This window comes from Nothobranchius furzeri, chromosome 11 (assembly GCF_043380555.1).
Source record: "Nothobranchius furzeri strain GRZ-AD chromosome 11, NfurGRZ-RIMD1, whole genome shotgun sequence".
Taxonomy (NCBI): domain Eukaryota; kingdom Metazoa; phylum Chordata; class Actinopteri; order Cyprinodontiformes; family Nothobranchiidae; genus Nothobranchius; species Nothobranchius furzeri.
Window position 1 is genome coordinate 66,613,385 of NC_091751.1, and position 19,049 is coordinate 66,632,433.

At 44.8% G+C, this 19,049-nt stretch overlaps 1 protein-coding gene across 1 annotated transcript in view; it reads left to right on the top strand.

Moving 5' to 3' along the window:
• Window positions 1-17,484, top strand: part of LOC107384361 (phospholipid phosphatase-related protein type 4) — a 61,396-nt gene extending 43,912 nt beyond the window's left edge. Inside the window, exons 7-11 of the mRNA XM_015957594.3 lie at window positions 3,556-3,691; window positions 4,289-4,517; window positions 5,849-6,464; window positions 13,831-13,993; window positions 16,412-17,484. Coding sequence (XP_015813080.1) covers window positions 3,556-3,691; window positions 4,289-4,517; window positions 5,849-6,464; window positions 13,831-13,993; window positions 16,412-17,337 — 2,070 coding nt within the window. The 3' untranslated portion in view covers window positions 17,338-17,484. The remainder of the gene's footprint in view (window positions 1-3,555; window positions 3,692-4,288; window positions 4,518-5,848; window positions 6,465-13,830; window positions 13,994-16,411) is intronic.
• The last annotated feature ends 1,565 nt before the right edge of the window (window positions 17,485-19,049 follow it).

A 19,049-nucleotide genomic window follows, 5' to 3' on the forward strand; every position in this document is an offset into this window, starting at 1 on the left:
GTTTAATCAACACATTCTCACACCCAAGGCGTCAAAATACGACGCGTGTGACCAAACCTCAATATATGACGATTGGGGACGCCCCAGCGCGTCAGGAGACGACGATCAGGGACACACTGGTGACGCAGCGTCCCAGTGCGTCGGTATCCAATGCCGGTGCTGAGACGGATATTAGAACTACTTGTGAACTACTTAACCTTCCCCTCACCCCAATCCTAACCTTAAGGTCACAGTTTATGGACCTTTAGCTAACGCCAGCCTATCCATGCTAATGGTCCGTCAAGGAGGTAGGAAATCCAGCTAGTGGCCAGCCTAGGCACGCTAATGGCTAGCCTCTCCAATGCTAACACCAGCCCGTCCAGGCTAACGCTAGCCTATCCATGCTAATGGTCCGTCGAGGAGGTAGGAAATCCAGCTAGTGGCCAGCCTAGGCACGCTAATGGCTAGCCTCTCCAATGCTAACACCAGCCCGTCCAGGCTAACGCTAGCCTATCCATGCTAATAGACAGCAGAGGGAGTGTGTGAACCAGTCAATGACCAGCCGAGGGCTGCTTGTCCCTAGCGTATCTAGTAATAACGCCGGTAAAGGTGCTTTTTCTCAGTAAGCAGCGCCAGCCTCTCAGTTACCGGTGCCAGCTTATCATTAATCAGATCGGTAGTTTGCTTCAGAAATTATATAGCCTCCTGCTGCTGGGCAGTAGTCTTAATTTTGGCCCCCATACCGCACCATATTCATGTCTTCCTAGTCCGTGCTCACGAATGAGTTTCTGTTTGTTTTTTGGTAAGATTAAGTTTGGTTCGTGTTTTAGTGCCTTTTGGATTTTGACGCATCCTCCTTTAAAATAAAACATTTTCTTTTGAAGACTTCTCCTGCCTTGAGTCGTTCTGGGTTCTGCATTTTGGTTTACACCTCCTCCATCCTGACCGTGACGGTGCATCCTTGGTTTGGCACGTTTGTATTTTTTATTGTGGTTTTAAACTGATTAGCTGGTGTCATTTTAAACATCGTTCCTGTTGAAATCCCAGGCCTTTTGTGGAAAAGTTACGCGGAAGGTTTGCAGTTACTTTTGTAAGTTATTTCATTAAAAAATTTTTGAAAAAGACTTCGATAAGTCACACATTTTTAAGGCTGCAGCAGTCAGAAAATCCTGGAGGCGCTGATTAATAAAACATGTGCAGCTGACCCATATTTGCTGTGCTACAACAAAGCGAGGATGGCCACTAACTGAAAGCAAAATGTAGCTTCTAGATCTGTTCATCTCGACAAGGAGCTCAACCTTCTTCCCTGCAACGTCGTCCTGTCTTACTCTCTAGAACTTGTTCCTGTTTTTAAGAGGTGTCTGGACTTATTTTCCTCATTTTAAAGATGTTTTTTAATTCAAGGACCTCTCTCAGTTGAAAGATGAGATGTGAGACACTTTCGAAAGACAAGAATAGAAATTCATATATCCACCCATCTACTCCTCTGTCTATCCACACATCCACTGTTGCTTTTAACTCTCTGGAGGCAGGCGTTGTAGATTTGCAACGTTAAAACCTACCTACCTGGTTACTCATATGTATTTCATGAGCATTTTTTAACTCAGAAGTACCCCTGAAGGACTTAGTTGTATGTCCTTTTATCAAAACCTATTTTGAGCTTGAGAGGGTTAAGGAACTTGGCCACAAGGATGATCCCTACATCTACCTCCTTGAAAGCATTTCCAGGCCAGCTGTGAGATCTGATCCTGGTCTAACCTCAGGTCTTCTCCTGGTGGGACATGTTTGAAACACCTCCCTTGGGAAATATCTTGAAGGCATCCTCGTCAGACGCCCAAACCACCTCAACAGCCTGATTTGATACGGAGGAGCAGTGACTCTATTTGGAACTCCCCTGGAATCTTCAGCACATCAGCAGATGATGCTTTCATCAGTGATCTGGTCTGTTTTTGTCATTAGTCAGAGCTTGTTGCCATAGATCCATCCATCCTTCCACCTTTGGCTGCTTATCCAGGGTCGGACCGCGAGGGCAGCAGCCTAAGCCGAGAGGCCCAGACTTCCCTCTCCCCAGCCACTTGGGCCAGCTCCTCCGGGGGAATCCTAAGGCCAGCCAAGAGACATAGTTCCTCCAGTGTGTCCTGGGCTGTCCTTTAGGTCTTCTCCCTGTTGGGCGTGCCCGGAAAACCTCACCAGGGAGGAGTCCAGGAGGCATCCTAACTAGATGCCCGAGCCACCTCAACTGGCTCCTCTCGATTTGGAGAAGCAGCGGGTCTTCTCCGAGCCCCTCCCAGATGACTGAGATTCTCACCCTCTCTGAGAGACAGCCCAGCCACCAGATGCTTGTTTATATATATATATATATATATATATATATATATATATATATATATATATATATATATATATATATATATATGTATATATATATATATGTAAATGGCCTGTATTTGATGTAGCGCCTTCTAGAGTCCTGGAACCCCTCAAGGCGCTTTACAACACAACCAGTCATCCATATATATGTATATAAACATATGTATATGTACATATACATATATATATATATGTATATGTACATATACATATACATATATATATGTATATGTACATATACATATACATATATATATATATATATATATATATATATATGTATATATATATGTACATATACATATACATATATATATATATACCGGTATACATGTATATGTACATATATATATATATATATATATATGTATATGTATATATATATATATATATATACATATACATATATATATATATATATATATATATGTATATGTATATGTACATCAAAGAAATCTCAACACCCTCACTTTTGAAAAGCTTGCTGCCCTCCTGCCACCCAACCACTTTGGCCCCTCCCACAATTGGTGAGCCCGTGTTTGCTCTTCGGCTTGTGCCCGACCAGGCTCCATGGGTGAAAGGCCGGCCATCAGGCGCTCGCCGAGTGCCCTAACTCCAGACTGGCTCCAGAGGGGGGCCCCGGTGACCTGCCTCAGGGTGAGGGAACCCCGTTTCCATTGAAATTTGCTGTTATAAGGGGTATGTGGGCTGCGCTTTGTCTGGTCCCTCACCTAGGACCTGTTTCCATGGGTGACATAGATGAGGGTTAAAATGTAGGTTGCAAAAGTAAGGAGGAAGGCTGGAGTTCCCAAAGTGAGAGAAAAGTTTTAACGGGTAAGAACGGTATACTAACGTTTCAACACTTCATCAGAGTAAAATGCAGGTTGATTGGTAGATTGGTCTCTTCCTCACTGCAGGCAGCACCATTCACCCTGTCAATCTCCCATTCACCTTCTTCCACAGACCAGACCCCAAGACACTGAAACCCCTCCATGTTGGACGCTGGATCATTCCCAACCTGGAGATGACTGTCCACCAGTTCCTGGTTGAGGACTGAGTCCCCAGTCTCTAAACCTAAAACATCTTCATCCTGGCATCATAGACTAATCTCCCCCACCACCACCACCAAAAAAGAAAAAAAAAAAAGAATCAAATACCAAACAGCTGACTTACACGTACCCTTTTTACTGTGTGTGTGAAATGCAGGGTGTTTACACGGTCAGCAATTTCCAGCCGAGCAAAGATTGCTCCAGAAGTCGACTGCCTGGTCCCATTTTGAGAGAGCCACCCCTTTCCTCCCTCCCCAATGTCAGCCAGTCAGCAGTTAGCAACAGCCACCAAGGTAAAACGCTGCCTACGGATATCTCTTCACCCAAGCACCAGCAGAAAAACATCTGTATTCATAAATCTGCTGCTTTCCTAAAAATCCTAAAATTTTAATCTGGCCTTAAATAACAAAAGCATCGGATAGAAATGTTATATAAAAACATACTTATTTGTTGTTTATTTATGATTGATTTATGATTGAACTTGGCAGCAGGAGATCCTCAGTGTGAAATATGCTCCCACAACTAAAAGCACATGGATGTCTTTGATCATTTAAATTTCATTTTTTGTGGAGTTTGACATTGAAACCAGTTTGAGAGTTTTCCTCTCCACTGTCGCTACGTGCTTGTTTAGTATAGGGGTTGCTGTAAAGTCTCTGACACAACAAGTCAGTGACTCGATGCAATCTGCAGGATTCCTAATTTAGGAAACTGTTTACTGATTGACTTAATGAACTGAACTGTGTTGGAACGTTGACTTCGGGAAGTGTTGTGAGATTTCTGACTAGGGTCTTGGTTCAGTTGGGATATTTTCATTGTAAAGTGCCTTGAGACGGCTCTGGTGTGGCGCTATGTAAATAAAAGGAACTGAATTCTAACTTTTGCTCTGATAGGCCACCACACCCTGGCTCCCAGCCCACAAAAGCCCATCCTGACGAGGACCCTTTCTCATGCCCTGTCCCCTGACCGTCCAGTGCCCATTTTGACACGCAGCTCCTCCTACCGAGAGCCATCTTTGAGCAACCTAAAGAGAGCGAGCGCTGAGGTAGAGGTGATCACGTCATCCAGTCCACCAGGAAGCCGAGACAACATGATGACCTTCAGCAGCAGCACCTTGCCAAGGTAGATGTTTGTGCCAGAAGTCTGCAGTGACAGAAAAAACTGCCTCCTGTCACTGTTCTAGAGGACTTGAGTCAAACAGGAGATTTACTTTACTTCAGTGAGAGTTCTTTCTCTCTCCTGGGTCAGAATTGCAAAAATAATAATAAAAAAAATTACAAAAACAAATAGAACAAAAGTAAAAAAAATACAAAGTTTTTGTTTCGTTTAATCTGATGTGATGATGCTGAAAATAACGTCTCCTAATGTGGGATATTAGATAATTAAGATGTGAAACGCTAGCACCAAACGCCTCGAAGCTTTACGAGTCCTAGAGAGAGAAAACAGCCTGCCATGAACATCTAACAGTGTGCATCACATATGGTGTAAGGGGTTGCCACACACACACACACACACACACACACACACACACACACACACACACACACACACACACGCACACGCACACCCACACGCACACACGCGCGCACACACACACACACACTCACACACACACAAACACACTCACATGCACACCCACACACACACACGCACACACACGCACACCCACACACACACACGCACACACACACACACACACTCACACACACACAAACACACTCACATGCACACACACACACACACACACACACACACACACACACACACACACACACGCACACCCACACACACACGCACACACACGCACACCCACACACACACACACACACACACACACACACTCACACACACACACACACACACACACACACACACACACACACACACACACACACACGCACACGCACACCCACACGCACACACGCGCGCACACACACACACACACTCACACACACACCCACACGCCCACACGCGCACACGCACACACACACACACACACACACACACACTCACACACCTACACACGCACACACACACCCACACGCCCATACGCGCACACACACACACACACACACACACACACACTCACACACACACAAACACACTCACATGCACACACACACACGCACACACACACCCACACGCCCACACGCGCACACGCACACACACACACACACACACACACACACACACACACACGCACACACACACCCACACGCCCATACGCGCGCGCACACACACACACACACACACACACACACACACACACACACGCCCACACGCGCACACACACACACACACACACACACACACACACACACACACACACACACACACACAGAAGGATAGACCTATAACTATGGGGTGTTGCTGGAACAGCAGTGATATAATGACAAACTTGGCTGTTTCTAACGTTTCTCATATCTATTCTTATTCATTTTGTCTCCCTTGAGGTCCCATGGTGGTTCCTCTGTGGAGGAGGGTCGTATTCCACGCCGTCATGCCTCCATCCACACCTCAATGGACTCAACTCGATCCAAACAGCTACTCAGCCAATGGAAAAATAAAAATGACAACAGAAAGCTGTCACTGCAGGTGATGGATGGGATACGGCCACCTTCCTCCTCATCTCCCCAGAGAAACGTGGAGCTCCGCTGCTCCTCTGAGCCCTCTGCCATGGGCCTGGAGATAGAGCTCCACGGTGGAACCCACAATCCCTCAGCCTCTGGCCAGGAAGCAGACATGCGAGTTGGGGCCCACATCCCAGCTCAGTACATGAAGCTGGCAGCTAGCTCTGTACCGATAAACAATCATAATCACCTGGCACATAACGGCAGCACTGGAATGGCAGGAGGGGCCAGAGCTTCTATCCAATCTCGACCGGGATCCTCTCAGCTAGTCCACATCCCTGAGGAGGAGAATCCCTCCAGCAGAGATCAGGAGAGTGAATCAGAGGACAGCTTGATGGATGGAGGTGGATCAGTGAGGGAAAAGTGGCTGAGAGTGGCTGAGAAGACCACCCTCCCCTGCAGACCCCTCAGTGCTGGAGGACAGCCCCGTCTCATGCAGGTTATAAGTCCTTTATTGTGTCAGCTTAAAGACTTTGTCTTCATGGTTGTTGCACCGTGGTGGCAATAGTAGAATTCATGTTCTTCACTGGTAAACTAGCCTTTCTGCTTCTGTAGCAGAAACACGTGGTCTGGATTATTGTGGGTGCAGACCAACGAGGATCCCTAACGATAAATAGAGTTGCTGGACGTCTATGGGAAAAGAAACTCAGCAGCTGTGATAAGGAATAGACTTTTAGCCTTTTAAACGGGCTCAAGCTGCAAAAGACGGCCGGCTGCCGCAGGTGCAGAGTGATGACATAAAGAGGAGCATTGTGGGTGAGACGTAAGCGCGGGAATCTCCATCTACACGAATAAAGGGGTGGGAATCTTTAGCCTCCTCACGATTCAATCCGAGTACCATCCAGAGGGTTCAGATGTGGTTATGCATCTTCCTACCCCCCTCTGCTAAAATCAAAGCTTTCACTAAAATGTTTAGGGCTTCATCATAGATTGGATGAAGGGATTATTGGGCCTTATTCAGAAATCTGAAGAGTTCAAAAACATCCTTTCAATGACAATAATTTCTAATAAAGTGTGAAAAATGTAAAATACCCCAGATCACAATTAAAACTATAAATAAACAGAAAATGTATTTTTCGAACGTTTTGTACCAGAGGAAGGGAAGTTATTTACTAGCAGAAAAGCACTTGCTGACGTCTAATCAAATCATATTTTATTTGTAGAGATCTTTTCATGATAAAATCAGCTCAAAGTGATTTACATAAAAACAACATTGTATATCAATCAATCAATCAATCAATCAATCAATCAATCAATCAATCAATCAATCAATACTTTATTAATCCCTGAGGGAAATTAGAGTTTCAGTACACACAATTCAGAGATCAGACATACATACATAGACACATGACAAGAATTGGTGACTGTGGTCATTCGCAACCCGAGTCGCGCTACCTTAATAGAGATAAGAGGTTTACATGAGGATTGGTTCAGGTGGAGGGAAAAAAAGGCACTTCAGAGTTACCCTCCACCAGGAGGGCAGCTTTGCCCTGCAAAAAAAACATCTCAACAAATGTGCAACAGACTTCAGACAACACAACATAACATGAGACTCCAGTAGGAAGGCGGGGAGGGGGGTGGGTGGGGGTGGGGGGGGCTGGGATCCTGTTTCCCCCAGCGAGAGCAACCATCTACGGCGCTCATCTACTGTGCAGTCACAGGTGGGAGGGAGATCTTGGGAGAAGCAAAGAGCACATTGACTCCTGCAGATTGATGACCTCGCCCGGCTGAAGTCCACCAATCCGAAGGCGGGGGGTGTGGGTGGGGTGGGGGGTGGGTGGGGGGTTAGGTCGGGTTTTCACAGCATCGGTCTGCATTCCTTCGTGGGGGTTTGTTGCTAGCCACTCAAGGTTACCAGGGCGTCAGATTTTTCCTCTCTGCCTTCAGTCTTTAAATATAGATTAAAACCACAGCTTTCGCACATCAAAATTACACACACCAAAACCCTCACCCATTCACTGCACACCACACAGCACAGTCAAGTTTTCAGTGGCGGGCGGTGCGTTCCACCCCTGGGCCTTCAGTGATTTCCTATTCAGTCCAATCTAATTTAATACACCTTAAAATACCATCAACAGGACATCACAGCTGGAGAAACCTCACACACACACACACACACACACACACACACACACACACACACACACACACACACACACACACACACACACACCAGTGGCTGGTCAAGACACATAATTTCCAGAGTCTTTAAAATCAAACTCGCATTCCCAGTTGAGAGTAGGAAGCTGACCACGGATACCGTCAAATCCCAGAAATGAAAGACGGGTTTAAGAGATGAGACAATAAAATAAATAAGTAAAGCAAACACATTATTTGCATTTGTTTTGGAGAAAATGGCACCGCGAAACAATTGAACATGTTGGCGCAGCTGCGCACACCACGTCATTCACAATATAAATTGCGTAGAAACAGAACACAGAATAATTTCATTTTGCCATTTTATTTCGTTACCATTTATTGATTATTAACAAAATAAAATGACAAAACATTAAAAAAATACTAATAAAATGTTTCTACTCACCAACATAAATGTCCAGCATGGATCTCCTCCTCTCCTGCTCATTAGAAAATAAAATCCATCCTTCTTTCTTTCCTCAGGAAAACCTCAGTGGCTCTGTACAGTTTATCTGTGTGCTTCAGGTCCATGAGTGGATCCTTTTCTACGGACATGGAGGCTAATGCTGAAAGCCGTATCTGCCCGGTCGTGTTTCTGGCGTACGTTTTAACGCGCTTTAATGCTACCAAATCCATCTGATGCGAGCAACAGGCATTCCCAGCAGAATAGCCTGCAGCGGTTCTCTGAAGCTGTTAGCCATGGGTACCGTTCATAGTTGCTTGCCTGAAAATGACGAACAAATCCTTTCCCCTGCTGGGACAAGCCAGCTAGCGTTGGAGTCGGACGACCTGTTCTCACAAGATCCATTTTTTCTTGAAAGGTCCGTCTTGAAAATGGTGTGGCAAGTAAATCTGCAACCAAGTCCGTCCCTTCTCCTCTTTCAGCCATCATGTGTTCAAAAACACACCGATAGCTGCCTATAGATACAAATCTCTGTGTTTAGTTTTGATATTTTGCTTCATGCCGCTAGAAAAGTTCTAACTACTGCTCATCCAATCACAGGATGCGTTCATGTCAACTTTTGCGTGAGGCCAGCTAGCTGGCCCGGGCCAAGCTGACTCGTGAGCTGATTGGCTATCGCAACTAGATCGTCTCCGTTCACTTACAGCGGACAGTGGGCTTCTCGATTGATTCTGAAGGCCTAGAGCAGACTTAATCTGCCTGAAAACACAAGCTAGCTTAAATCTGATTGGATAACACCAAGCCTTGGTATTTTAACACTGGAAGCAGCACAGCCAAGTGGGTATAATAGGATATAAAGAAAATAGACCAGTAAACATTTTTTTATTTAAAAATAATCACCAAAGGAAAAAAAAATACATTTATGCTTTTGAGTATGTTTAGGCCAGCAGAGAAGGCTTTGCTGGCCCTGACTGCCCACCACTGCAAGTTTTTCAGTAGTGCAAGGGACTTGTGGACAAGGATTTTTGCAGATGACGAAGAAGACACTCTGGACAGATAAGACAGATGGTTTGAGAGAGGAGTAAAGGAAGCGATCTGTGTCTAACGGGAAAAACCTTCACTAAAGAGAGGAGGCCTCAGGTTTCACCCTTCTATCGCCTATAAGGCAGCTCTGGACCTAAAGCCTGATTCGTGCTTCTCCGTCAGCTCCAAAAGGGAGAGACGCACGGATGGAGACATTTTGCCGTCACACATCTCCGTTTCCTGGAGAGTGTTGCAAAGCAATTCCCCGCCAGGACAGCAGAGGGCGTAGCGCTGTTCTGTGGTATCCTGTCATGTATCCGGTCCAAGATAGTGTGTTTATATTGTGTTTTTTGTATATGAGAGACTTTTTAACACTGGCAAATTTGTCTCTCATCCTCCTCCACCTCTTCATGCGCTCGCCACCTCTAAACCCACGTTTCCTGTCATTTCCGTCCACAAATAAAACGCTTGCTGCGCATTTTTTCACTCCTCCAGTCACGGAGGAATTACACGTTCATATTTTTAGAGTTTTGTCGCGAGGTATTCTTCAAGCTGCTCCGTGTCTGCCGCTAGATATCCTCGGCTCTCTTTATGTTTTTGAAGGCACAATGGCGGCGGTGTAGATGACAGCGGTGCCCTGACCAATCACAAGCTTGCGTTCTCCTTCTCGACGGACGGATGTTTAGAAAAGAGAGCTCGACTCCGTCTGTCCGTCCTTGCGGGGGCTCTCCAGCAGGCTCGCCAGGACGGATAACGGCGTTGCGTGTCTCCGCACTGACGCAGACGCAGAAGCATGACTCAGGCTTCATTCCCAAACAGTTTCAGTCTAGGTCACATCCTCTTGCATCTAATCGATACAATTCTCACACAATGAAGCCTAACGACTTCAACGGCTCCCCAGGGAGTAGGGTGGAGGGGTATTCATGGGTAGTTTCTGCTTGTTAAGCAACAATAGGCAGCTGCAGCTTATAAGCTTGACTCTCTCATATTCCAGTCAGAACTGACAAAGCTGATCGGATGGGAAGCAAGTGCCTTCAAGAAACCAAAGAAGTCCAGTTGGATCAGGAGACATGTAATGAGCGGTCTTCACGATTGCCTTAAACCTCCAGTGTAGGTGAGAAAGAAACCAAGGGGGATCCAAGGCACTCCAAATGGTGTGAATCTTTATTGAAAAAGATGCAACCTGACCGCTCACACTCTGTAGTAATTTGTAGGACCTAAAAAGATGCTAGAAATGGTAGTGCAACAAGTCAGACCTTCGAGTCCGAAAACCTGGAAGATCTGGAGATGGTTGTGCTGTTACTAAGGTGTGTTCTCCATCAGGCTTGTCATTGTTGTAGGAGGACACGTGGGGGTGTGTGAGGGTTGGAGGAGGAAGACGAATGACAGGAAGTAAACCGATGTTCTGGGATCCATTTTATTTGAATGAACACTGCAAACACGCATTCCAGACAATCCCTGCCGTTGTGCGCAGAGAAATGTGTAAAAGCAACGGGACAACGTGAATGGACATGGAAATAGCTGGGCAGCCATGTTGGCGCATGCAATGTGTGAGCAGTTCTGTTACTTTTGGGTCGCAGCGCTGCTTCAGCAACATTCACGAAGGTGGAGAGAATTCAAGCGACTGCCCGATTACTGATTGGGAGCTGGTCGTGAGGCGTTAATCGCTTCTTGTGACCCCCTGTATTCTGGCACAACACAAAACTCGCCCCGCCCCCAACCTCAAAGATTCTCACACGACAGGTAGCTAAGCTGCTGCCTCTTGGATACGCGGATGATGGATGGATGGATGGATGGATTATGAACATTTGTTAATTGAGACAGAATTGTTTATAGCTGAGTCGCAGTGCATTGAAAAAAGGCTCATATCCTCCAACTACATCACTGTCTGTCCTGCTTTTGCTGTTTTAACACTTTAATTCTAATGTACTTAACACTGACTTTAGAATTCATTTAAATCTAACTGATTCTTAGCTTAAATAAATTGTATTATTTAGTCTGGCAACGCTCCATTGACGGCTTTCGGTTGTGGAGCGGGTTCAACCGTTGTCTTTCAAACGATCTCTGCATGCTACTGGACAATGAATGTGACATACTCACCGCAACAGCTATCGGTAAATGAGGCGGTCCGCAGTTGAAGAAGGAGAAAAAACGTAATTTTTTCTAAATAAAAGCACTTGAATACATCTATCTGTTCCTGATTCTAATGAAGCCCAAGTTCTAATAATCCAAATTGATGTAAAAGCCGTTTCAATTGAGCTGTCACCATCTTGTTTCACTCTGTTGCATCATCCCACCCACCAGGCATATAGAGTGCCCTGATTGGCCCACAAAGCAGATAAAGCTCTGTGATTTGTTCACTAAGCAGATGGAGCACTATGATTGGCCCACCATTATGGACCAATCACAGCTCTTTATGTGTTTGAAACCTCTCTAGAGAGCTGTGATTGGCCAGCCAGAATGCCGTTAGGGGCTGCGGAGGTTCCAGTGGAGCGTTCCTAGACCAACTTTGCAAAACAAGAATTTGGTCTAGTTCACTAGGCTAGCTGATTCTGTTGATAAAGGGGCACTTCGTTGGTTTTGTTACCAAAAACACTCAGGAGTCTGACTGAAGTCGGATAGTCACCCATCCATCCTTTAGATGGTTCAACCTGTTCAGTGTCCCCGTTGATGTTCTCTAGAAGCCAGACCTCCTTAAGGCAAAGTTACACCTCAAACATGTTACCATCAAACTGCACCACACACACACACACACACACACACACACACACACACACACACACACACACACACACACACACACACACACACACACACAAGCACACACACACACACACACACACACACACACACACACACACACACACACACACACACACACACACACACACACACACACACACACACACATTTCACTAGTTCAGTCACCAAACCAAACCCCGTTAGCCTAGGTCCTCAGTGTGTCCATAATTCTCAGGTATCTCAGTATCTTTGAGTTACTTCTGTGTTAAGTTCAGTTAGAATTAACAATTCGCTGGAGTCCAAATGACTTTAAACTTAATAAGCTGCTTTTGGCTCCTGATAATAACTTTTTGCTTTCCTCGACGTTGATGTGCTACTACTAGTTTTTCCGTTTAATTATAGATCCACTAGGATAAATACAATAAAGTTGATCTCTCACCAAATAGAATATTTACTTAGAAATCACAATATAACTATAGACACATTACTTGTGTGTGTGTGTGTGTGTGTGTGTGTGTGTGTGTGTGTGTGTGTGTGTGTGTGTGCGTGTGTGTGCGTGCGTGTGTGTGTGTGTGTGTGTGTGTGTGCGTGTGTGTCTGTGCGTGTGTGTGTGTGTGTGTGTGTGTGTGTGTGTGTGTGTGTGTGTGTGTGTGTGTGTGTGTGTGTGTGTGTGTGTGTGTGTGCCTGCTCTGTCTTCTCCATCCCCAGTGAGTCGTGGAGGATGGCTGCTTATACTGAGCCAGGATTCTCTGGAGGTTTCTTCCTGTTAAAAGGAAGTTTTCCTCTCCACTGTCGCTTTATGCTTGCTTAGTATGAGGATTGCTGTATAGTCACTGACACTAGTCAGTGACTTGATGCAATTTGCTGGGTTCCTTATGTAGGAAACTTTTTACTGATTGGCTTAATGAACTGACCTGATTTGGAATGTTTATAATGTGAAGTGCCTTGAGACGACTCTTGTTGTAATTTGGCGCTATATAAATAAAATTGAATTGAATTGAACGGTATGAAGTTACTGGAAAAAACTGACAGCAGCTGTCCACAAAACATAGAAATCTGTTACTAGATCAATGTTCTTGCTGCTGGACGGCCTGTTCTGTGATGCACCTCTAGAGGCTGCTGCTTGGGCATTATATCCTCAAAATGTTACAACTATTAATGTAAAGTTGTACAAAAGACATGAATTAAAGTAACAATTCAAAAACACATGCAGCTTGCAGGAAACTCTTTTCATCTTCTATTGTTCAGGATGACAAGAAATCTGAGAGCAAAACCATCTGAACAAAACCTTTTCACCAAAAGAGAATTGTTCCCTTCAGAGAAGGTGCTTGTGTTCCCAATGAGTGTGTGATGAGAAAGAAGGAAATAAGGTCAGAGCAGCTCCTCATCATGGTGGTGGTGTGTTTGTGTGTGTGGATCTGGGAGCAAAACCACGAGAAAGGTTTGCTGCTGATACTGGCTTAGTAATGTGATTCGGATTTTGTTTCCGTATCTTTCTTAGGTGATAGCTTTATCCAAACAGCAGGGCCTGCTTCACTCTCCCCGACTGGAGGATGTTGGCAGCACTGTCAGCTGCACTGGATCCATTCGGTACAGAGCGCTAACGGACCAGGATCCGTCGCCGCCGGCCTCTACCACAGGAGCAGTGGGAGGTGGAAGAACAGGTCTGTTCCTCGTTATTTACGAACCATTCTCAAAGCCCACTTACTGGCATGGAATCGTCAAATGGTTAAACTAGATCATAAATGTTCGTGGAAAACAGGGATGTGCAGAGGGAGCAGCAGCACATCCTACTGGACGGCAACGGACACACATTTAGAGAATATGCAAACAAAAAGGATAAAAAAAGACCCATATTACCTAAATGGATACGGCTTTGATGGTGCCTCATATCAGTGATTTTTACATGCGTCTAAAATGGGCTTTACATGTGGCTTACAGGTCTCTTTCAGGTGTCCCTCAAGGGTTTACAATGGGTCTCACATGTTTACGTTTACACATGTGGCTTTCATGTGTTTTAAGATATATGTACATGGGTTTTACGTGTGTTTAGATGGGTTTCACATTGGTATTACGTTTGTCTTAAATGGGTTTTAAATGGATTTTACAAATCTTGCATATGTATAACATGTTGTAAATACACTCAACAAAAATAAAAACGCAACACCTTTGTTTCTGCTCCGATTTTTCATGAGACGGACTTAAAGATCTAAAAGTCATTCCAGATACACAATATTACCATTTCTCTCAAACATTGTTCACAAGTCAGTCTAAATGTGTGATAGTGAGCACTTCTGCTTTGCTGAGATAATCCATCCCACCTCACAGGTGTGCCACATCAAGATGCTGATCTGACATCATGATCATGAGGTGTACCTTATACTGCCCACAATAAAAGGCCACCCTGGAATGTGCAGTTTTGTCTCACAGCAAAATGCCACAGATGCCACAAGCATTGAGGGAGCATGCATTTGGCATGCTAACAGCAGGAATGTCAACCAGATCTGTTGCTCATGCATTGAATGTTCATTTCTCCACCATAAGCCGCCTCCAAAGGCGTTTCAGAGAATATGGCAGTACATCCAACCGGCCTCACAACCACAGACGACGTGTAACCACACCAGCCCAGGACCTCCAAATCCAGCAGGTTCACCTCCAAGATCGTCTGAGACCAGCCACTCAGACAGCTGCTGAAACAATTGGTTTGCATAACCAAACAATTTCTGCACAAACTGTCAGAAACCATCTCAGGGAAGCTCAACTGCATGCTTGTCATCCTGATCGCGGTCTTGACCTGACTCCAGCTCGTCGCCATAACAGATTTGAGTGGGCAAATGCTCACATTCGATGGCGTCTGGCACGTTGAAGAGGTGTTCTCTTCATGGATGAATCTCGGTTTACATTGTTCAGGGCAGATGGCAGACAGCGTGTGTGGCATCGTGTGGGTGAGCGCTTTGCTGATGTCAATGTTGTGGATCGAGTGGCCCATGGTGGTGGAGGGTTTATGGTATGGGCAGGCATCTGTTATGGACGAAGAACACAGGTGCATTTTATTGATGGCGTTTTGAATGCAAAGAGAGACCGTGATGAGATCCTGAGGCCCATTGTTGTGCCGTACATCCATGAACATCACCTCATGTTTCAGAAAGATAATGCACGGCCCCATGTTGCAAGGATCTGTACACTATTCTTGGAAGCTGAAAATGTTCCAGTTCTTGCATGACCAGCATACTCACCGGACATGTCACCCGTTCAGCATGTTTAGGATGTGATTGACCGGCGTATACGACAGCGTGTACCAGTTCCCACTAATATCCAACAACTTCGCACAGCCATTGAAGAGGAGTGGACCAACATTCCACCGGCCACAACTGACAATCTGATAAACTCTATGCGAAGAAGATGTGTTGCACTGCATGAGGCAAATGGTGGTCACACCAGATACTGACCGGTTCTGAGTCCCCAGACACCCAACAAAGCAAAAAACTGCACATTCCAGGGTGGCCTTTTATTGTGGGCAGTATAAGGTGCACCTGTGCACTACTCATGATGTCAGATCAGCATCTTGATGTAGCACACCTGTGAGGTGGGATGGATTATCTCAGCAAAGCAGAAGTGCTCACTATCACACATTTAGACTGATTTGTGAACAATGTTTGAGAGAAATGGTAATATTGTGTATCTGGAATGAATTTTTGATCTTTAAGTCCATCTCATGAAAATTCGGAGCAGAAACAAAGGTGTTGCGTTCATATTTTTGTTGAGTGTATGTTAAAAGTGTGTTTTACTGGAGTTTCATGTATTTGAATGGGTTTTCTGTGTCTTACATGTGTTTTAACAGGGTTTCATGTTGGTTTTACATGGGCTTTATTTGTTTTTCTAAATACATTTTTGAGCCTTGTGTCTTTCGCATGAGTTCTAAATGTGTTTTTGTGTCTTACATGTGTTTTACATGTGTTTCGTAGCAATTACATGTGCTGCCTGGTAGCCCTTGTTGCATGAAGACCACACAGCTTTGAGTCCTGGCTGCATCTTTGGTATTTCTTGCAAAGATGAGAAAAATCTGTTGTTTTGTGTTTTAGGAGGAGGCTTGGAACGAACGGGAAGTATAGTTCGTGTTGACGCCCATCCGGAGATCAGGCAGAACAAACCAGTGGTGAAACCTCCAAATTCTGAAGGAAATGGCTCGTGGAGATGGAAGCCGCCGGAACAGCGAGCGTCCCTGAGACAGTCAGCCTTTGTGCTCAATGACCTGAACAGAAACACAGACAGCTGTGATTCTCTGAGGGATGGTGGGTCTGTGGATGGAAGGAGGAGTGTTGCAGGAACTGAGTCCGAGAGTGAAAGCTGTGGGGATGGAGGGGGCGGGGGTTGCGTCCAGATCAACCACCCACACGTAGTACACCCTCTGCATCCTCTACATCCAAACAACCCTAACAATTTTCAGCACCCTAATTTCATTCCCAGCAATTCCAATAATCCAAACTTTAACAATGATCTCCCTAATTACAACCCCAATGCCTCCAACTTTGGCGTGACATTCTGTCCACCTTCCACCTTTGCTCCCCCTTTCCACCCCCACCCTCAGGCGATTACCACCATCCGGATCACCCCAGTGGAAGCCACAGCAGCAAGCAGTGATGGAGGCTCAGATTGCCAGTCAGTGGCCTCCTCCAGCCGGGAGTCTACTCTTAGGAGGAAGGGCAGCGGCAACCTCGTCCATGTCGTAGACCCAGGCCCAGACCCCGATCTCCAACACAACCACCGCCCATCTGATGAAAATAACTGCTATGACGGTGAGAGCACCAACCGTTTCCACGAAAACCTTAGAAATTTCCAAGAAAACCCCATTCAGCCCAGTTTTCCTAACAGGCAGATGCAGAATGTGTTTGGGCGTCCCAGCCCAACCCCTCCCCCCACCTTACCCCGACCCGTCCTAACTCACACTCCACCTCCGACTTCGGGCCTGGCCTATAAAGAGTCACATCTGTATAAACCTGTGATTTAGCACTTGACCAGTGAAGGGTTTGTCTGGGGGGCTTCTGTTGGGTCCAGTGCCCAGAACACGAATCCACGAGGAACGCAGGGTCAGCTAACTCCATTCGACCTCGCCTGCAGCTGAGCCAATCAAAACCAGGCAGCAGGTTTACTCAGAACCCAGATCCAACATTGAGCAGCTGAGATCTCAAACAAGCAGCAGACAGGTCCCTCAGTAAGGGCTTTTTAAATATTGTTTGTTTGTTTTAATCGAAGACTGAGCAACAGTGGTCTGAACTCTTGATGACTTAACTCAGGGAGAGTTAGGCATCTCTCCAGCTGGGATTGGGATTACATTAACAAATCCGCTCCTGCCACCACTAAAAACACAGAAAACACATTCAAATGTGAACTCTGACCTCAGCATTTGTGTGTTTGTACATAAGGAGGCTTTTCTCAGAGGAGACGACGGTGTTGAATAAGGTCAGTATGCGTTAAGTGTTGTGTTTACTAGAAGCATAGACTTTTAACCCTTTATTTGTGACATCATCACTAGCTGTTTTATATAAACTTTATGACGTTGGTGCATCGAAACGTTCAGCTCAACGATGGCGACGAGGATTTGTCCTTAAGTAAATCCAAAGATGTATTCACTTTTGGGTTCTGAGGGTCAAACATGAGATGAAGCTGTTATTAACATTATTATGATTTTGTTACCTGCCTAGTTTAAGTGGTGTCGTATTGATAAAAGCATCTATGTGCTCTGAGACTGTTTAGTGAGGTTTTTACACGAGGACGGCTGGGCTATTGATTATTAATCATCAATAATGACTATTAATCCTACCTTCATAATACATTCACTAATATTCATTCCTTTAATTAGTGCATTAGTTTAATAATGACTGATGTACACATCCTAAAATGTATTCATTCTCAGGTCTAATTGAGCATTGTTGCACAAAAAGTAATTAATAATAATTAAAGAGAAACATTTATGACAGTAAAAAAATGAATTTTCTTTAATTATTTAGTTCTAAAGTAAAAGTTATAAATGTTAGTAAAGCTCGACAATTTAGCCAAACTTCTTTAAAATGAAGTAAAAGCTTTATTTAATAATAGTAAAATATTTAAGGTTTCTAAGTGACAGTGAGAACATATGAACGTTTATTTATTTTGGCTAATTATACATGATTATTGTTGTTGATTTGACTATAATATGGTGATTTTAGAGTATATTTGTGTTCCGTAGGTTTTCCCCTTAAAGCAGAAAGTCTGAGCTTTGATCCAACAGAACCAGGTTCCAGTTGTTTATCTGCTTTATTACTTTCATGTGAAAGATTTCTCATTTATTTCATTCATAAAGTATAAAATATTTTGTGTTTTTCTTTGGTCATAACTATTAGGTGTGTAACTATTTTTGCCTTATTTGTACTTTAAGTATTTTCATGATGTGGAACAACTTTTTTGCTATAGTTGAAGCATGTGTGGTTCTGAATATGAATTATATATCTGTTGATGTATAATTTTCTAAAGTGTAAAGTGCCAGTGAGCTGTCAGCACATATTAGCTGTTTACGTCGTATTATTACTGCAGTGCCGTCAGGACTCACACTGGTCCTGTGGGCCGCCGAGAAAACCAGACTGTCGGGTCACCCTGTGGTTCTGCCAAGTCTTCTTTACTCTCACCTACAGGGGAAGTGCTTCTTGGTGCTGTTGTCCTGTTACTGCTCCACCTGAGACCAGC